The sequence below is a fragment of the Mustela lutreola genome, chromosome 16, assembly GCF_030435805.1.
Source record: "Mustela lutreola isolate mMusLut2 chromosome 16, mMusLut2.pri, whole genome shotgun sequence".
NCBI lineage: Eukaryota > Metazoa > Chordata > Mammalia > Carnivora > Mustelidae > Mustela > Mustela lutreola.
The window spans coordinates 16,706,597-16,721,608 of NC_081305.1; the positions used below are offsets into that span (position 1 = coordinate 16,706,597).

Genomic DNA, 15,012 nt, shown 5'->3' on the forward strand with positions numbered 1-15,012 from the left:
GTGAAGGTCATCAGCCCTCTGAAGCCTCAGGCTTGTGTTAGGGGAAGAGAAGATAAGTACCATCTTTTTTATTTTTTCCCTGAGACTGTGGTCTGAACAACAGGACCCTGAAAAAGCTGTATGAAATTTGTAGCTGCTTAGAACATTATCCCAACTACCGATACCTTGGAGTTTCTATTCACTGCAGTAGATGAAGTGAAATTACTGTCCCATTATTTTGGAAGGTATCATTCATAATGACTAGTCCTAAAGAATAACTTTGTTTTATTATCATGATTTGTGAAAACAAACAGGGCAGACAGTTCAAGGAAGGACACAGACAGTGCCCTATTTTAAGTCCCAAATTTCTTCTTTTTGATGGGTGGTGGAAGCTGAGCGATGATGTCATCCAGGGGCCGTTCTACTGCCACCAGTGTTCTTTCATCCAAAAGATCCATGAAAAGCAGAGGCTGTAGAGAAATGATAATGACTCTACCAGGAGTTAGGCTCCAGAGCCAGTCCTAAACAGACTGACTAGAGCTAAATGGCCAGCTCAGTTCAAGGCTGAAGGGTTGAATCTCTGACAATCCTTCCTCCCCTAGGACTCAAAATGGTTGGTCAAACTGGGAGGTGTTTTGTTTCGTTTTGTTTTGTTTATTATATCTTATCTATCTATGTATCTGTCTATCTAAAGTAATCTTGGGGTGCCTGGGTGGCTGATTCAGTTGAGTATCTGACTCTATCTCAGGATGGTAAGTTCAGGCTCCATGCTGGGTGTGGAACTTACTTTATTTTTTAAAAGATTTTATTTATTTATTTGACAGAGACACAGTGAGAAAGGGAACACAAGCAGGGGAGGTGGTCAAGGGAGAAGCAGGCTCACCGCTGAGCAGGCAGCCCGATGTGGGGCTCAATCCCAGGACCCTGGTATCATGACCTGAGCCAAACGAAGGCAAACAACTGAACCACCCAGGTGACCTGGAGCTTACTTTAAAAAAACAAAAAAACTCTACACCAAATGTGGGGCTCAAACTCACGACCTTGAAATCAGGACTCATATATATGCTCCAGTGACTGAGCCAGCCAGGTGCCCCAAGGTTAGGAACTTATCTTTCTTCTTATTATTATTATTTTTTTAGTAATCTCTATACTCACTATGGGGCTCAAACTCACGATCTTGAGATCAAGAGTCATATACTCTTCCGACTGAGCCAGACAAGTGCCCCAAGGTTGGAAACTTTTAAATGAGTTCACTAATAAAAGACTTCAACAAGATTTTTCATGTTTTTCTATACAGAACATTTGTTCTCTAATTTCTTAGGAATCAGTGTTAACCAATGGCTTTGGAGCCTGAATTCTTGGCAAACAGCAAGTTACAAATGCATAAAGAAACTAATCATACTTAAATGATTTACAGATGTCCCTCTTTAAAAGAAAAAAAAAAATTCTTGCAGACCCCTGAGAAAATGTTTCAGGACATCCAAGGAACTCTAATCTGAAAAGCATCAATACAGAACTTCCAAGTTGGCACAAAGAGCTCTAGTATCATAAGCTTAACAAATATTTGTTTCATATACAGCGAAAAGCTTAGCCCAGAAAGGGAAGTCACAACAAATTCAATGACTTCCACTTGCTTCAAATTTATCTTATGGAACATGCTGCAATTGTAAGTCACATTTAAAGGCCAGCTTTAAGACAAAGACACCACTCAAGCTCCAACATAATCTCTCAATACCAATGTATTTCATTTTGGGTACGTATGCTGTGCATGCCTCTAATACACTGAGGCAAGAATAATGAAATGCAAACATAAGGAACAGAAATCCTCAGAAAGGGACCTGTCTCCCAAACCAGGTTCTCTGAATATAAAATGAAAGTGCTCTTGTCTGCCTGTTGTGGAGCTTACTACATTTTGATAATATCCCAAGGAACCATCTAGAATATAATGCAAAATGTTTTACCTTATATATCTTAGAAATTTTAAAGGCATGGGCGGTACGCCTCCTGATAACATCTGATTCCTTCGTGGGAGGAAGTGGATTGTAGAGTAAGGTTTTGTCATTTGGAAGAGGCTAAAAAGACAAAGACATACTGTTTAAATCGTTATTTTTATTGGGCTTCTCCAGAACAAAGGACTACTGATTTTTCAAGCAAATACCACCTTTCAACCATCACATTAGACATGACTCTCCCTACTTCAGGAAGAGAGCCATGGCCACTTTTCCAGCTATACCGTCTGGCATATGCAGGAGCTTAGCCCATGCAGGCTCTGCTTTCTAAACTATTCCCCAACCAGATCACAGACAGGCCAAGTGACTAAAGTTCTCCCCAGGCAAAAACCGAAACCACCCCCACTGATCTCACTGACACCTCGAGAGATGGCCTCTGGCCAAGCAAGTGATATTTCATCTCTGACTTCCTTGGGAAATAGCTCTGCCCAGCATGCGGAAGTGATGGACTTATCTCCAATGCTTAACAAAAAAATATGGACGGCCCTGGGCTGAGTTACAGAGCGGCAAGCAAGTGGGAGGGGCCCTTCCTGTCTCACTCATCTTGCAGAAGGCACTTGTCAGCCAGCTCTGATTCCCACGCCCAGAGGACACAGGGCCTGCGAGATAAGTTCCAGTGACACATCATGCACACCACTTTGAGAGCCATCTGCTGCTCTCCCCTTGGTTCCTTCCACCCCCACCTTTACAGAAAGACCAAAACATTGTGTGTTGGTTGCAATCTAAGCCCAAGCACATTACAGGCATGGCCACAACAAATACTGCTCCTAAGAAACAAAGTACCTGCCCAGAGAAGACATGTAAATCTGGGTAAATCAAAACAGCAGCTGGCAGAGGCTAGAATCTAGAACTGAAAAAAATGCTCACATTCCACCTAAATCATAGCCACAAATAATGGAATTTTCCTGTCTGAACTTTTTTTCTTGTTTTTTAAAGATTTTATTTATTTATTTGACAGAGAGAGGGAGAGAGAGAGATCACAAGTAGGCAGAGAGGCAGGCAGAGAGAGAGGGAGAAGCAGGCTTCCCCTCGAGTGCAGAGCCCGATACGGGGCTCGATCCCCGGACCCCAAGACCATGACCCAAGCCTTAAGGCGGACGCTTAACTGACTAAGCCACCCAGGTACCTTTTCTTTTCTTTTTCAAGGATTTTATTTATTTATTTGAGAGAAAGCAACAGAGCAGGAGCTAGGGCGTGGGAGGGGAAACAGAAGTAGACTCCCTGCTGAGCCAAAAGCAGACACTTAACTGAGTCACCCAGGCACCCCAGGCTGGACTTTTTTCAAGCCATTAAGGCCAACTCTTCAGGCTTACAGATACTGTTTCAGCATTTTCAGGCGAGGGGCAAAGTGGTCAAAACCTCAGCCTGTGTCCCCTTTAATAAACCCGTGTTATTCAGTCACCCCAAGGTGCAAAGGTGAAAATAATTCAGCCAAATTGATGGTATTCCCCATGAGTGTTACCTTTCCTACTCAAGTTTATGTGTTCACAGGCAAAGCAGAGAGATAATCAAATCAGCAAAAACCAGGACACAAAGGTCTGCCCATACCCTGGGAGCCTCAGGGGCCTGGGAATGAAAATGAGGAAACTGGCAAAACAAAAGTTCCTCTCCTCCAGATAATTGGTCAGGAAGTTTTATTATGATTCTCTTTTCTCTTAACTCTTTGTACATGTTGATTTAGAACTTGAAAATTCCTAAGTACAGAAAAGTCAGTGTGAGCGCAGGTGGTAGTAGTGAGGAACTTACCAATGACTTGTCAATGATGCAGAACATGTAGGCATCATGAAGAAGGATGTGCATTGGTCTCTTGGGATGAAAACTGATGTGTGTGATGGGAGTATCCCTCTGGAGCCAGAGGTAATGAAACCCCTGCTTCTGGATGGTCCGGCTCCACTCTGTATACTGTTTGTCTGGGATACTGTACTCAAATACCTGAAGAAGGGTATGATACACAAGAAATGTAGGCTGGTACCCAGAAAAACTGGAAGAAATGCAGGCTTGTACCCAGAAAAACTCTCACCCCTAATCAGAAAATATCTGTACAAACTCTGACTGTATCATATTCAGCCTTATGCTTTCTACTTTTTCTTTTAAGTAAAAAAATTTCAAGGTAAATTACAGAATGTAAACAATGAAATTAACACAAAAGGTTTATGAAGTCACCCTGTCGTCTTGACATCTCTCTTCCCCAAGACAAGAGCAGTCTATGTCTTACATCTTTTCGATCTGAATATAATACAAGCTATTCTGCAAGTTTCATTTTTAACTTAGCATTTTATCATGGAGACTGACCCATGTCAGTATCAATAACTGTAGCTATATATCACTCCTGTCCCCTTAAAGAACACATAATAATCCATTCACATTTTGGATGTACCATGATTTACTTATCTAGCCTGTTTAACGGACACAAGTTATTTCCAATCTTTTACTGCTACATACAATGCTGCAATCATTATCTCTGTCTTTCTGTACCACTCAAAGCATACATCTACAGGAAGAACTTTGTTTTTTTCCTTCTTAAAGATTTACTTATTATTTTAGAGTTGGCAGGAAGAAAGAGGGAACACATGCGCGCACACACGAGCAGGAAGGGCACTGGGAAAGAGAACCCCAAGAAGATTCCACACTAAGCACAGAGTCCAACACAGGGTTCAATCCCACAACCCCAAGATCAGACATTTAACCAACTGTGCCACCCAGGCACCCCAGGAGGAACTCTTAAAATTGGAACTTTTGATTCAAAGAGCATGTGGATTTAATCTTTTTTAACGTATCTCAAGTGTCCTCTAAAGGGGTCATACGAATTTGTGCAGGGTACCAAGTGGTGTTTTCCTATATTTTCACAGCATTGAATATTATCAACTCTACAGATCTTTGCTAATGTAACAGGTACAAAAAAATTTCCCACCAGATGTCATGACTGAGGCACCTAAGGGCCAACAAAAGGCATCAGATGGACATTATGTGTGGCAAAGACAAGACTAATCTTCCAGTTTCTGGTCAAGAACACATAACCAGCAAACCAAAATGAGAAATTTCATTTTCTGGATATAACATTTATAGGTCGGCACATGTGAGGGTTAAAACTGCTTATCAAAGCAGCAAGCATTATTTGCCCAGCAATCAATCTACTTAAATGTGCTTCTCAGATCACAATCTTTTCGACAGCTCAGTGAGGAAGGTATTATGCAGATTTTACATATGAGGATATATAAGTATTTATCATTTCACACAACATGTACCATTTCACAATATCTGTAACTCAGATATTTTAAAGATCTTCTTGCAACTTGGTATGGAAAAAAGCACTAGGCTATGCTACTCATTTTGATAACCGTTACCTCTCTAACAGGTAACAGATTTCACTAGGGACTAATTTCCTTATCTGCAAAAGTGAAGGCAAATTACATAATCTTTTAGTCACTTCCAACCTCAAGATCTTATTCCATCCCATAGCCAGTCTAACACCTGGTCCATGTCATCTCTCTAGTCAAAAAACAATCAGTAAAATGAGTACTTCAGAATTCCTCCTCCTTCCACTATCTCCTTACTCTATAATCTCAGAGCTTCATTATTTCATTGTGTCCATCAAGCCAAAGGCTATTACTGCCCTATAATGTACTCAGGCTATACATGCAATCTTTACTTCACACAGGAGAAAACTATCTGTATATCATCCAATATTTTCAAACAAAAGCTCCTCCAAACACAGGCAGCAACCTCTTCAGACCTCAGCCACAGCAACTTCTTCCTAGGTAACATCGCCAAAGGCAAGAGAAGCAAGGGCAAAAATGAACTATTCAGACTTCATCAAGATCAAAAGCTTTTGCACAGCAAAGGAAACACTTAACAAAACCAAAAGACAACTGACAGAATGGGAGGAGATATTTGCAAACAACCTATCAGATAAAGGGCTAGTATCCAAAATCTATAAAGAGCTTATCAAACTCAACACCCAAAGAACAAATAATCCAATCATGAAATGGGCAGAGGACATGAACAGACATTTCTGCATAGACATCCAGATGGCCAACAGACACATGAAGAAGTGCTCCATATCACTCGGCATCAGAGAAATACAAATCAAAACCACAGTAAGATACCACCTCACGCCAGTCAGAATGGCTAAAATTAACAAGTCAGGAAATGACAGATGCTGGCGAGGATGCCGAGAAAGGAGAACCCTCCTACACGGTTGGTGGGAATGCAAGCTGTGCAGCCACTCTGGAAAACAACATGGAAGCTACTCAAAAAGTTGAAAATAGAGGTACCTTATGACCCAGCAATTGCACTACTGGGTATTTACCCTAAAGATACAAAGGTAGTGATCCAAAGGGGCACGAGCACCTGAATGTTTATAGCAGCAATGTCCACAATAGCCAAACTATGGAAAGAACCTAGATGTCCATCAACAGATGAATGGATAAAGAAGATGTGCGCACGTGCACGCGCGCACGCACACACACACACACAGGAATACTATGCAGCCATCAAAAGAAATGAAATCTTGCCATATGTGATGACCTGGATGGAACCAGAGGGTATTATGCTTAGCGAAATAAGTCAATCAGAGAAAGACAACTATCATATGATCTCTCTGATATGAGGAAGTGGTGATGCAACATGGGGGCTTAAGTGGGTAGGAGAAGAATCAATGAAACAAGATGGGATTGGGAGGGAGACAAGGCATAAGTGACTCTTAATCTCACAAAACAAACTGAGGGTGACCGGGGGGAGGGGAATAGGAAGAGGGTGGTGGGGTTATGGACACTGGTAAGGGTATGTGATATGGTGAGTGCTGTGAAGTGTGTAAACCTGGTGATTCACAAACCTGTATCCCTGCGGCTAATAATACATCATATGTTTATTTAAAAAAAAAAAAGCTCCTCTAAAACTGTCATTATCTTAGCTTCTTAGTTACTATCCTAAAAAAAGGAATTAGAAAGCACTGGACTCTCTTACCTGCTGGTCAGAATGAGCAATGACAAGGTTGTTGGTATTGGGAGCGATGGCCAAAGCAGTCACAGGGAAATTATAGGAAGGTACTGTGCAGTGAAGCTGGGAACAAATAACAGACACAAAAGACAACTCTATACCTTCCCTCAGGAAAGACTGGATGGTCTAGGTCTGTTGTTTTTAAGTAGCGTTCCTTAGAACTCAAAGAGTTCTGTGGAAGTTCCTAAAAACATCAGGTAGTACCCCCAAACAATAAACTTTAATTAAAAAGAAAAACATGTTTAACTGCTTACAAAACTGACAGCATTTGCAGAAAAGTTCAGAGTAAAGCTTGTGCTACTATCTCTACATCTGTATGAATTGCTCATAAATATGTCATTAATCAAGGAATCGACAGCTCTACAGTTTAAAAGAAACTAATGCTTAGTCATGGACATTTATATATAGTTCCAAGACATGTGCACCACTACACAGGGACACTCTTAAATGCCAGGCAAGGCTCAAAGAGCAGTGCATGCTTCTGCCACAATGTCATAAAGATTAAGTTATGCAGTTAATAAGCAAATGCATTAAATGTTGCAGTTTGGTGTTGTTCTATAAATGCTTGATGCTTATTTCAAGTTTTGGGTACTTGTATGGTTTTCATAATGAAGATGAAAATTTGTAAAGATCATTAGTAATCCAGTGTGTGAAGAACAAGATCATTACTAATTAGTGAAAAATATTTGCCTATTCCTCTGTCAAACCTCTGTTTAATTTAAAAATACCTTGAGATTACAAGGCAAACGTTTAAAGGAAATTGTTACTATCTGCAACTATTCATCTGGGTAAATTAGAATTTTCCTCCCCACAATACAGAAATAACCTGGATGTGAGGTCATCACTCATAAATCCTTAATTTCACATTTCCATAGAAGGATACTTTCACAGTTCTCACTGACTGATTTTAATGTTGTAGATTACAGTTTTGGGGCTCCCGACAAATAAAACGGGAAATATTCTTAGTTTGAAAAACAACAACAACAACAACAAAACCACCTCAGTAATTTTCCAGGTCATACCAATCTGCCTTGAGTCTTGTAACTGAAGGGTTAACTTGCTCCTGTTTCCTACTACTTAAACCTATGCTCACCTTTAGATGTTTTATGTTGTACACATGGACTCCAGCACTGGTACCTGATGAAGCTAGCCAATTCCCATCAGGACTGACAGCCAAAAGACACATGGACTCCACCGTCCCTGCGCAGAGAGAATAAGTTAAGTCTCTGCATTCAGTGTCCACAGCCAGCCTTGGCCTGATTGCAAAAGCCAGCAATCACAACTAGATAATCTGAAAGTTCTGCAAGCAAGTTATAGATGTAAGTTTACTATTCATTTCTACATTCATTAGCCATCCTTCATGTACAGAGGAGCTAGAGATAAGCCTGAAGGCATCACTTGCTCAAGCCTGACTACTATAGGAATGGAGAATCAAGGTAGCAGCTACCTAAGTCTGTATTTTAGTTGTTTCAAACTCCTTTTCCTATCAAATGCTTTTTGCTTGTTTAAGATTTATTTATTTGAGAGAATACAAGCTAACGTGCAGAGTCAGGGTTGGGGGGTGGTGAAAGGGAGAAAGCAGTCTTAAGCAGACTCTGCGCTGACTATGGAGCCTGACACGGGGCTCAATTCCACAACCCAAAGACCACGATCTTGAACCAAAAACAAGGGTCAGACACTCAAATAACTGTATCACCCAGGTGTCCCCTACAAATGATTTTTATTATTTATTTTTTAAATTTTATTTTCTATATATGTAACATATATATATATGATTTTATATTTAAAAATTTTATTTATTTATTTGACAGACACAGATCACAAGTAGGCAGAGAGGCAGAGCAGGCTCCCCATGGTGCAGACCCCGATGTGGGGCTCAATCCCAGGATCCTGAGATCATGACCTGAGCCGAAGACAGAGGCTTAACCCACTGAGCCACCCAAAAGCCCCTACCAAATGGTTTTTAATCAAAGTTAAACAAACAGCAAGTTTAACAGGCCTGAAGCACATACTTAATTTACTGGGTAGCTGCTGTACATGTGGGCCATCTTTGTCAACAAGGGATTTTTTTTTTTTTAATTCATTTATTTATTTGACAAAGAGAGAGAGACACAGAGATAGTGAGAGAGGGAACACAAGCAGGGGTAGTGGGAGAGAGAGAAGCAGGCTTCCCACTGAGCAGGGAGCCCAATGTGGGGCTCGATCCCAGGCCTGGGATCATGACCTGAGTTGAAGGCAGACACTTAACGACTGACCAACCAAGGTGCCTCCGTCATCAAGGGATCTTAAATCTATCTGGCAAAATGAAGACTCATGTGGTTAAAAATGAAACAGCAAGGCTACATGCCAAAATAAGTGTTGCACACAATGAAAAGGCTTTCTTTATAAGAAGACATATGACAGGTGCTGAAGGATGGGTGAGGTGAGCAGAAAAGGATAGAGAACAACATGAGCTAAGTGAAAAGAACTGGAATACACAGGTTTGGGGGCTGTGAAGAAACCAGCCTGACTATAAGACGACAAGAGATGAGAAAAGAAGAACAAATAAAGTGGTATCTATAATGCAAAGCCTAAGTTTAAAGGGTGCTAAATGCAAAATACAGAGTCTACATTTTTTTAATAAAATCATATACAGATAATCAATACACACTGTCACTTATTTTATCTAACTCTTTACCTGTGGGTTTCTTTTCATATATGCTTCTGGAGCAGCTCAGAACCCTGAGAGTTTAAGTTGAAAGAGCTGAATTTCTAGGCTGATGGAGTCTAAATGACAGTGAAGGTGCTACAATCCAGGCCAAGGGAAGAGCAAAAAGGCCCATGGGAAGTACTGGGTACCAAGTTCTCAATCATGAACTCAGCAACAGCTATACACAGTTACTTACTCATGCATACTCATGCTCTCAAATAATGTTGAGAAATTCAATCATGAACTTTGTAAGTAATGCAACTGCGTGTATAAGTTCAACTTTAATAAAAACAACCAGGGCTGTGGTGTGGTTGGGCGGGTGTGAGGGGGTGGGCGTGCCTGGGTGGCTCAAGCAGAATAAGCATCTTTCTGCTCGGGTCAAGATCTCAGAGCCAGCTGTATCTGGCTCCGTATTCAGCCCGGAGTCAGTCTGTCCCTCTCCCTCCTTGTACTCTGGCTGTCTCTTGTAAATAAATAAATAAATCTAAAAAACAAAAACAAAAAAACCACCACCAGGGAGCCTGCTTCCTCCTCTCTCTCTGCCTGCCTACTTGTGATCTCTGTCAAATAAATAAATACAATCTTAAAATAATAATGATAATGATAATAATAATAAGGGGCGCCTGGGTGGCTCAGTGGGTTAAGCATCTCCTTTAGGCTCAGGTCATGGTCCCAGGGTCCTGGGATGGAGCCCTGCATTGGGCTGCTTGTTCAGCATGAAACCTGCTTCTCCCTCATCCTCTGCCTGCCACTCCTCCTGCTTGTGCAAATAATAAAATCTTAAAAAAAAATAAAAACAACCAACAGGGAAATTAACATGTTCAAAGAAATACCTATTTACAGGGGCGCCTAGGTGGCTCAGTGGGTTAAAGCCTCTGCCTTCGGCTCAGGTCATGATCCCAGGACCCTGGGATTGAGCCCCGCATCGGGCTCTCTGCTCTGTAGGGAGCCTGCTTCCTCCTCTCTCTCTCTCTCTGCCTACTTGTGATCTCTGTCTGTCAAGTAAATAAATAAATAAAATCTTAAAAAAAAAAAAAAAATAGAAATACCTATTTACAAACATGTATCAGAAGTACACAAAAATATTAATGGTAATTATTTCTGGGTGCCAGGATTACAGATGATTTTAACTTTCTCCTTGCCCTGCTAACAAAACTCTGAGAAGGGTGATGAAACTTCTGGCCCCAAATAAGGAATCAAAAACCCAGTGAGAAAAGAGTAGGTGTAAAGAACATTTCAGATCTCATCAAGCGTTTTCACTTGCCAGATATCTCCTCCTACTTTAAATTACAAACATGTGAGTATTTGCAGGGTGGAGAAGAGCATTAGGGAAATCCAACAATGAATGAGGTTTAAAAGGAAAAAAAAAAGATACATCAGAGTCTGACAACTCTCTCCATTGGCCAGTTACCAAGTTCCCACCTGACTGAGGCTGGAAAGTATGCAGGTGCTTGAAGCTTCCTTCCAAGAGCCGAATGACATGTAGAGACCCTTGATTTGATGCCACAAAGAGTTTTGTTGAATCTTCAGAAAACAAAATCTGAAGGGCAGAGCGAAGGAACGCTGGCATTTTGGAAACCTTGGGGTAAACAGGTAATAAAAAAACAGTGAGAAAAGTGACACCTAGAACCCATCAAAAATAACCATAGCCAGGCTTATGAGGCAGTAATGCTTCCTGTATCTAAGGAAGTCAACTGACCAAGGGCCTAGAACAATGATGTGCTACTGTAACGTATCTATCCCTGCCCCCCACTTCATCTCTTTACTGCCACTTTCTGGCACTTCCCTACACCTCCAAAAATATAATTAATTCAAAATGGAAATAAAAGACTGTTTTATAACAGCTGCCTCCAAGTAGTTTTTCACTGAGCAAAGAGTCATACCCAGTATCTTCCACTTCACACAAAAATCACATACTTGTGAAATTTCTTAATGTTCAACCAGACACTGGGTTATCACTTACCCTTTGGAGACTTATGTTGTCATGTTCATAATTCAACCGATAAAGAAAAAACCGAGAAGTTGTAGAATAGGCTATCCAACTTCCACAAGGAGAGATACAGCTGCAAATAATGTTCTCAGGACCCTGGGAATGTTAGGTATCAGGATGAATAACCAGGAAAACTTCACATGATAAGGTTCACTATAACATGAATCCTCAAGCTACTGCCACTGTGGACATAATCACAAATAGCTACACATAATCCCGACACTCATATACTATCACTACAATTATTTCAGAAGTACAGCACCTAAATGGTGTGGCTTGATTTCCAAAACCAAGAACAAAGGTCTATGAATACTATGAACTTATCTCAGCCCTTCGTGTATTTTTTTTTTTTTAAGATTTTATTTATTTATTTGACAGAGAGAGATCACAAGTAGGCAGAGAGGCAGGCAGAGAGAGAGAGGAGGAAGCAGGCTCCCCGCTGAGCAGAGAGCCCGATGTGGGACTTGACCCCAGGACCCTGAGATCATGACCCGAGCCAAAGGTAGAGGCTTAACCCACTGAGCCACCCAGGCGCCCCCTCTTCATGTATTTTAAAGATAGCTTCATTCTAAAGCCTAACTTTAGAAACCTGAGAAGAAAAGCACTTAATGTGGTAAAGTTTTGCAGGGCACGTGACTTGGAAAACTCATTTTCTGGGTTTTGTTTGTTTGTTTTGTCTATGACACCTGCCTTACCTATCTCTAAGAAACAGTAAACAAAAAAAAATCTGCAAAACCAAGGAAAAGTTTAATGTAACATTTATGTAATTTAAAAAACTCACAAAATATCTAAATATATGTACCTATGTACAGACACACACACACACTCTCTGTCACGCAGAAAAAGATCTGGAAGGAGATATAGTGGATCGATTAACAATAATTATTCTAGGAGAGCAGACTAAAATTAAAGAAGAGGTCAGGAACATAAACTATAAATATTGTTTGAATTCTTTCCAGTAAGACTGTATTCACAAATATTTGTGTAATTAAAATAAAGACATTTAGGAGCGTCTGGTTGGCTCAGGCAGAAGAGCACATGACTCCTGACCTCAAGGTTGTGAGGTCAAGCCTCAGAGTGGGTGCAGAAATTACTAAAAAGGGTAAAAACCTGGAAAAATAAATAAAATGGGGCACCGGAGTGGCATAGTCAGTTAAGCATCTCCCTTTGGCTTAGGTCGTGTTCCCAGGGTCCTGGGATGGAGTCCCACATCAGTCTCTCTGCTCAGCCACGAGTCTGTTTCTCCCTCCCCCTCTGCACCTTCCTCTGCTCCTGCTCTCACTCAAATAAATAAATAACGTCTTAAAAAAAAAAAAAGACAATTAAAAGGAAGTTATAGAGCAGTTTGCATATTAATTTTCATCACTGTAGAAATAAAGGATATAACCATATATACACGGGTGGAAAATTTTTTCTGGAAGGGTATACAAGAAACTATTGGCAGTGATTATCTATGAAGAGTGGGACTGGGATTTGGCACAAGGAGGTGGCTCCTTTTTCACTGCATAGTTTTATACCATTTTTGAAATTATTTAAAATTTTTTTTCTAGAGAGTGCATGCAGGAGGTGCAGAGCAGGAGGGAAGTGAGAGAATCTTTTTCTTTTAATTAATTTTTTATTTTTTATAAACATATATTTTTATCCCCAGGGGTACAGGTCTGTGAATCACCAGGTTTACACACTTTACAGCACTCACCATAGCACATACCCTCCCCAATGTCCATACAGAGAAAGAATCTTAAGCAGGCTTCACATTCACCACAAAACTTGACATGGAGCCCTGATCTCACAACCCTAACATCATGACCCAAGCTGAAATCAACGGACTGAGCTGCCTGTACATTTTAATTTTACAAACTATACAAATATTTACATATTAATGCCAAAAGAAATAATACAACTTCCTGTATTCACTCATCCAATAAATTCTGAATGCCTAACTTCGGAAACCCAGTCCTGTTCACACAGTACTTCATTCAAATCATTTAAGATTTTACAGTTTATAATATCAACCTAGTAACCCTCAAAATGCAGAATAAGAGAAATGTTCTGGACTTCAGAGCCTGAATACACAGTTACACTTCCTTACCTTTGTTTTGAGGTGCAGCAAATGATCTGCATTTCTAGAAAGTGGAAGGGTATCCCCATTCTTTCCTGGAACAAGAAATTTCCCTGAGGTTTTCCTTCTCAAAGAAAGATTATTTGTACAGTTTTCTTTTTACTAAAAAGTCATTCCTGAGTAGAATGGAATCTTTACCCCTGGGAAATCAGAAAAAATGCCTGACTTAGTAAACCCATAGTTTCCTGGGTTCATATGACGCAGAAAGCACTGAGCACTTTTTGAGCTCCTATTTGGGTGCCTTGGCTATGGCCCACAGTGTACACTAATTCTTCGAAGCTACAACCTATAGCCAGGCATGCAGGAAGGTACAAGTTTGTGGGACCTCGATTTCAACTTCATTTGCTCATGTTGAAGCCCAAAGCAAAAACCTCTCGTCTACTATAAAACAACAGAGCCCAAACATTTCCTGAACAGGCTGTACAAAAGGCCACTAGGCCATCACCCCAGTAAGATCCATGTGACCTCTTCTATGCAGGGCTGTCACTACCCAACATGAAATCTTCTCACTTTCAACAGCCTGTTTTGATCCCAGGCAAGGCAGGATAAACTGATTCTACAACTCTTACCTCCACTACACCTCGCACTGCACCTTAACAGAATCAACTTTTAACATATGATCCTGCTAATGATTCTAACACTGAAAAACTCTGCTCTGAAGACACAGAAAAATCTACTTCCGTTTTTCTACAATCAGATTTTCACCTACAATTCTAATTTTTTGTTTCTCTCTCCAGTTTTCTATTGGAAAAGACTTTCTCCCCCATTGTACCTGTTGCAACTGTAGATCCCAGTCGCCAAAGTTCCAAGTGATGAGTGAACTGGAAAAGGAGAAGCTGCCTCTTCTTTGAACAGGAAATGAGACGTCGCTGTAATAAAAAAATTGAAAAGTGATAAATAAGCCAAGGTATCCTATCGCCTCAGTGCAATATAGTACAAACATCCCAGCACAGTTTTTACTGTTGAAATCCATGTACTTTATTAAAATGTCCTAAGTACTACCATATGCCAGCACTGTCCTAGGATCTAAGGACATAATGATAAATAAAAAATAGCTACTGTCCTCAAACTTGGTAGTCTAAAAGGACTGACAAAGAATTCAACAGGCAACTGCACTACATGTGTTAAGAATTTTAACAGGGCTAAGCACAGTATGTAATGGAAAAAAGTAAAAAAGATATCTAATCTAACATCGTGGGGGTAAAGACAGGAGCCTTGATTAGGCACA

The 15,012-nt window shown here is 40.5% G+C and overlaps 1 protein-coding gene across 2 annotated transcripts in view; it reads right to left on the reverse strand.

Moving 5' to 3' along the window:
• Positions 1–247: 247 nt before the first annotated feature.
• Positions 248–15,012, reverse strand: part of UTP4 (UTP4 small subunit processome component) — a 37,053-nt gene continuing 22,288 nt past the window's right edge. For both annotated transcript variants that reach the window (XM_059153127.1, XM_059153128.1), the window contains exons 9-17: positions 14,557–14,653; positions 13,755–13,819; positions 11,639–11,761; positions 11,098–11,254; positions 8,080–8,186; positions 6,954–7,049; positions 3,735–3,920; positions 1,941–2,051; positions 248–449 (exon numbers count right to left, since the gene is read on the reverse strand). In XM_059153127.1, coding sequence (XP_059009110.1) covers positions 333–449; positions 1,941–2,051; positions 3,735–3,920; positions 6,954–7,049; positions 8,080–8,186; positions 11,098–11,254; positions 11,639–11,761; positions 13,755–13,819; positions 14,557–14,653 — 1,059 coding nt within the window. In that variant the 3' untranslated portion in view covers positions 248–332. The remainder of the gene's footprint in view (positions 450–1,940; positions 2,052–3,734; positions 3,921–6,953; positions 7,050–8,079; positions 8,187–11,097; positions 11,255–11,638; positions 11,762–13,754; positions 13,820–14,556; positions 14,654–15,012) is intronic.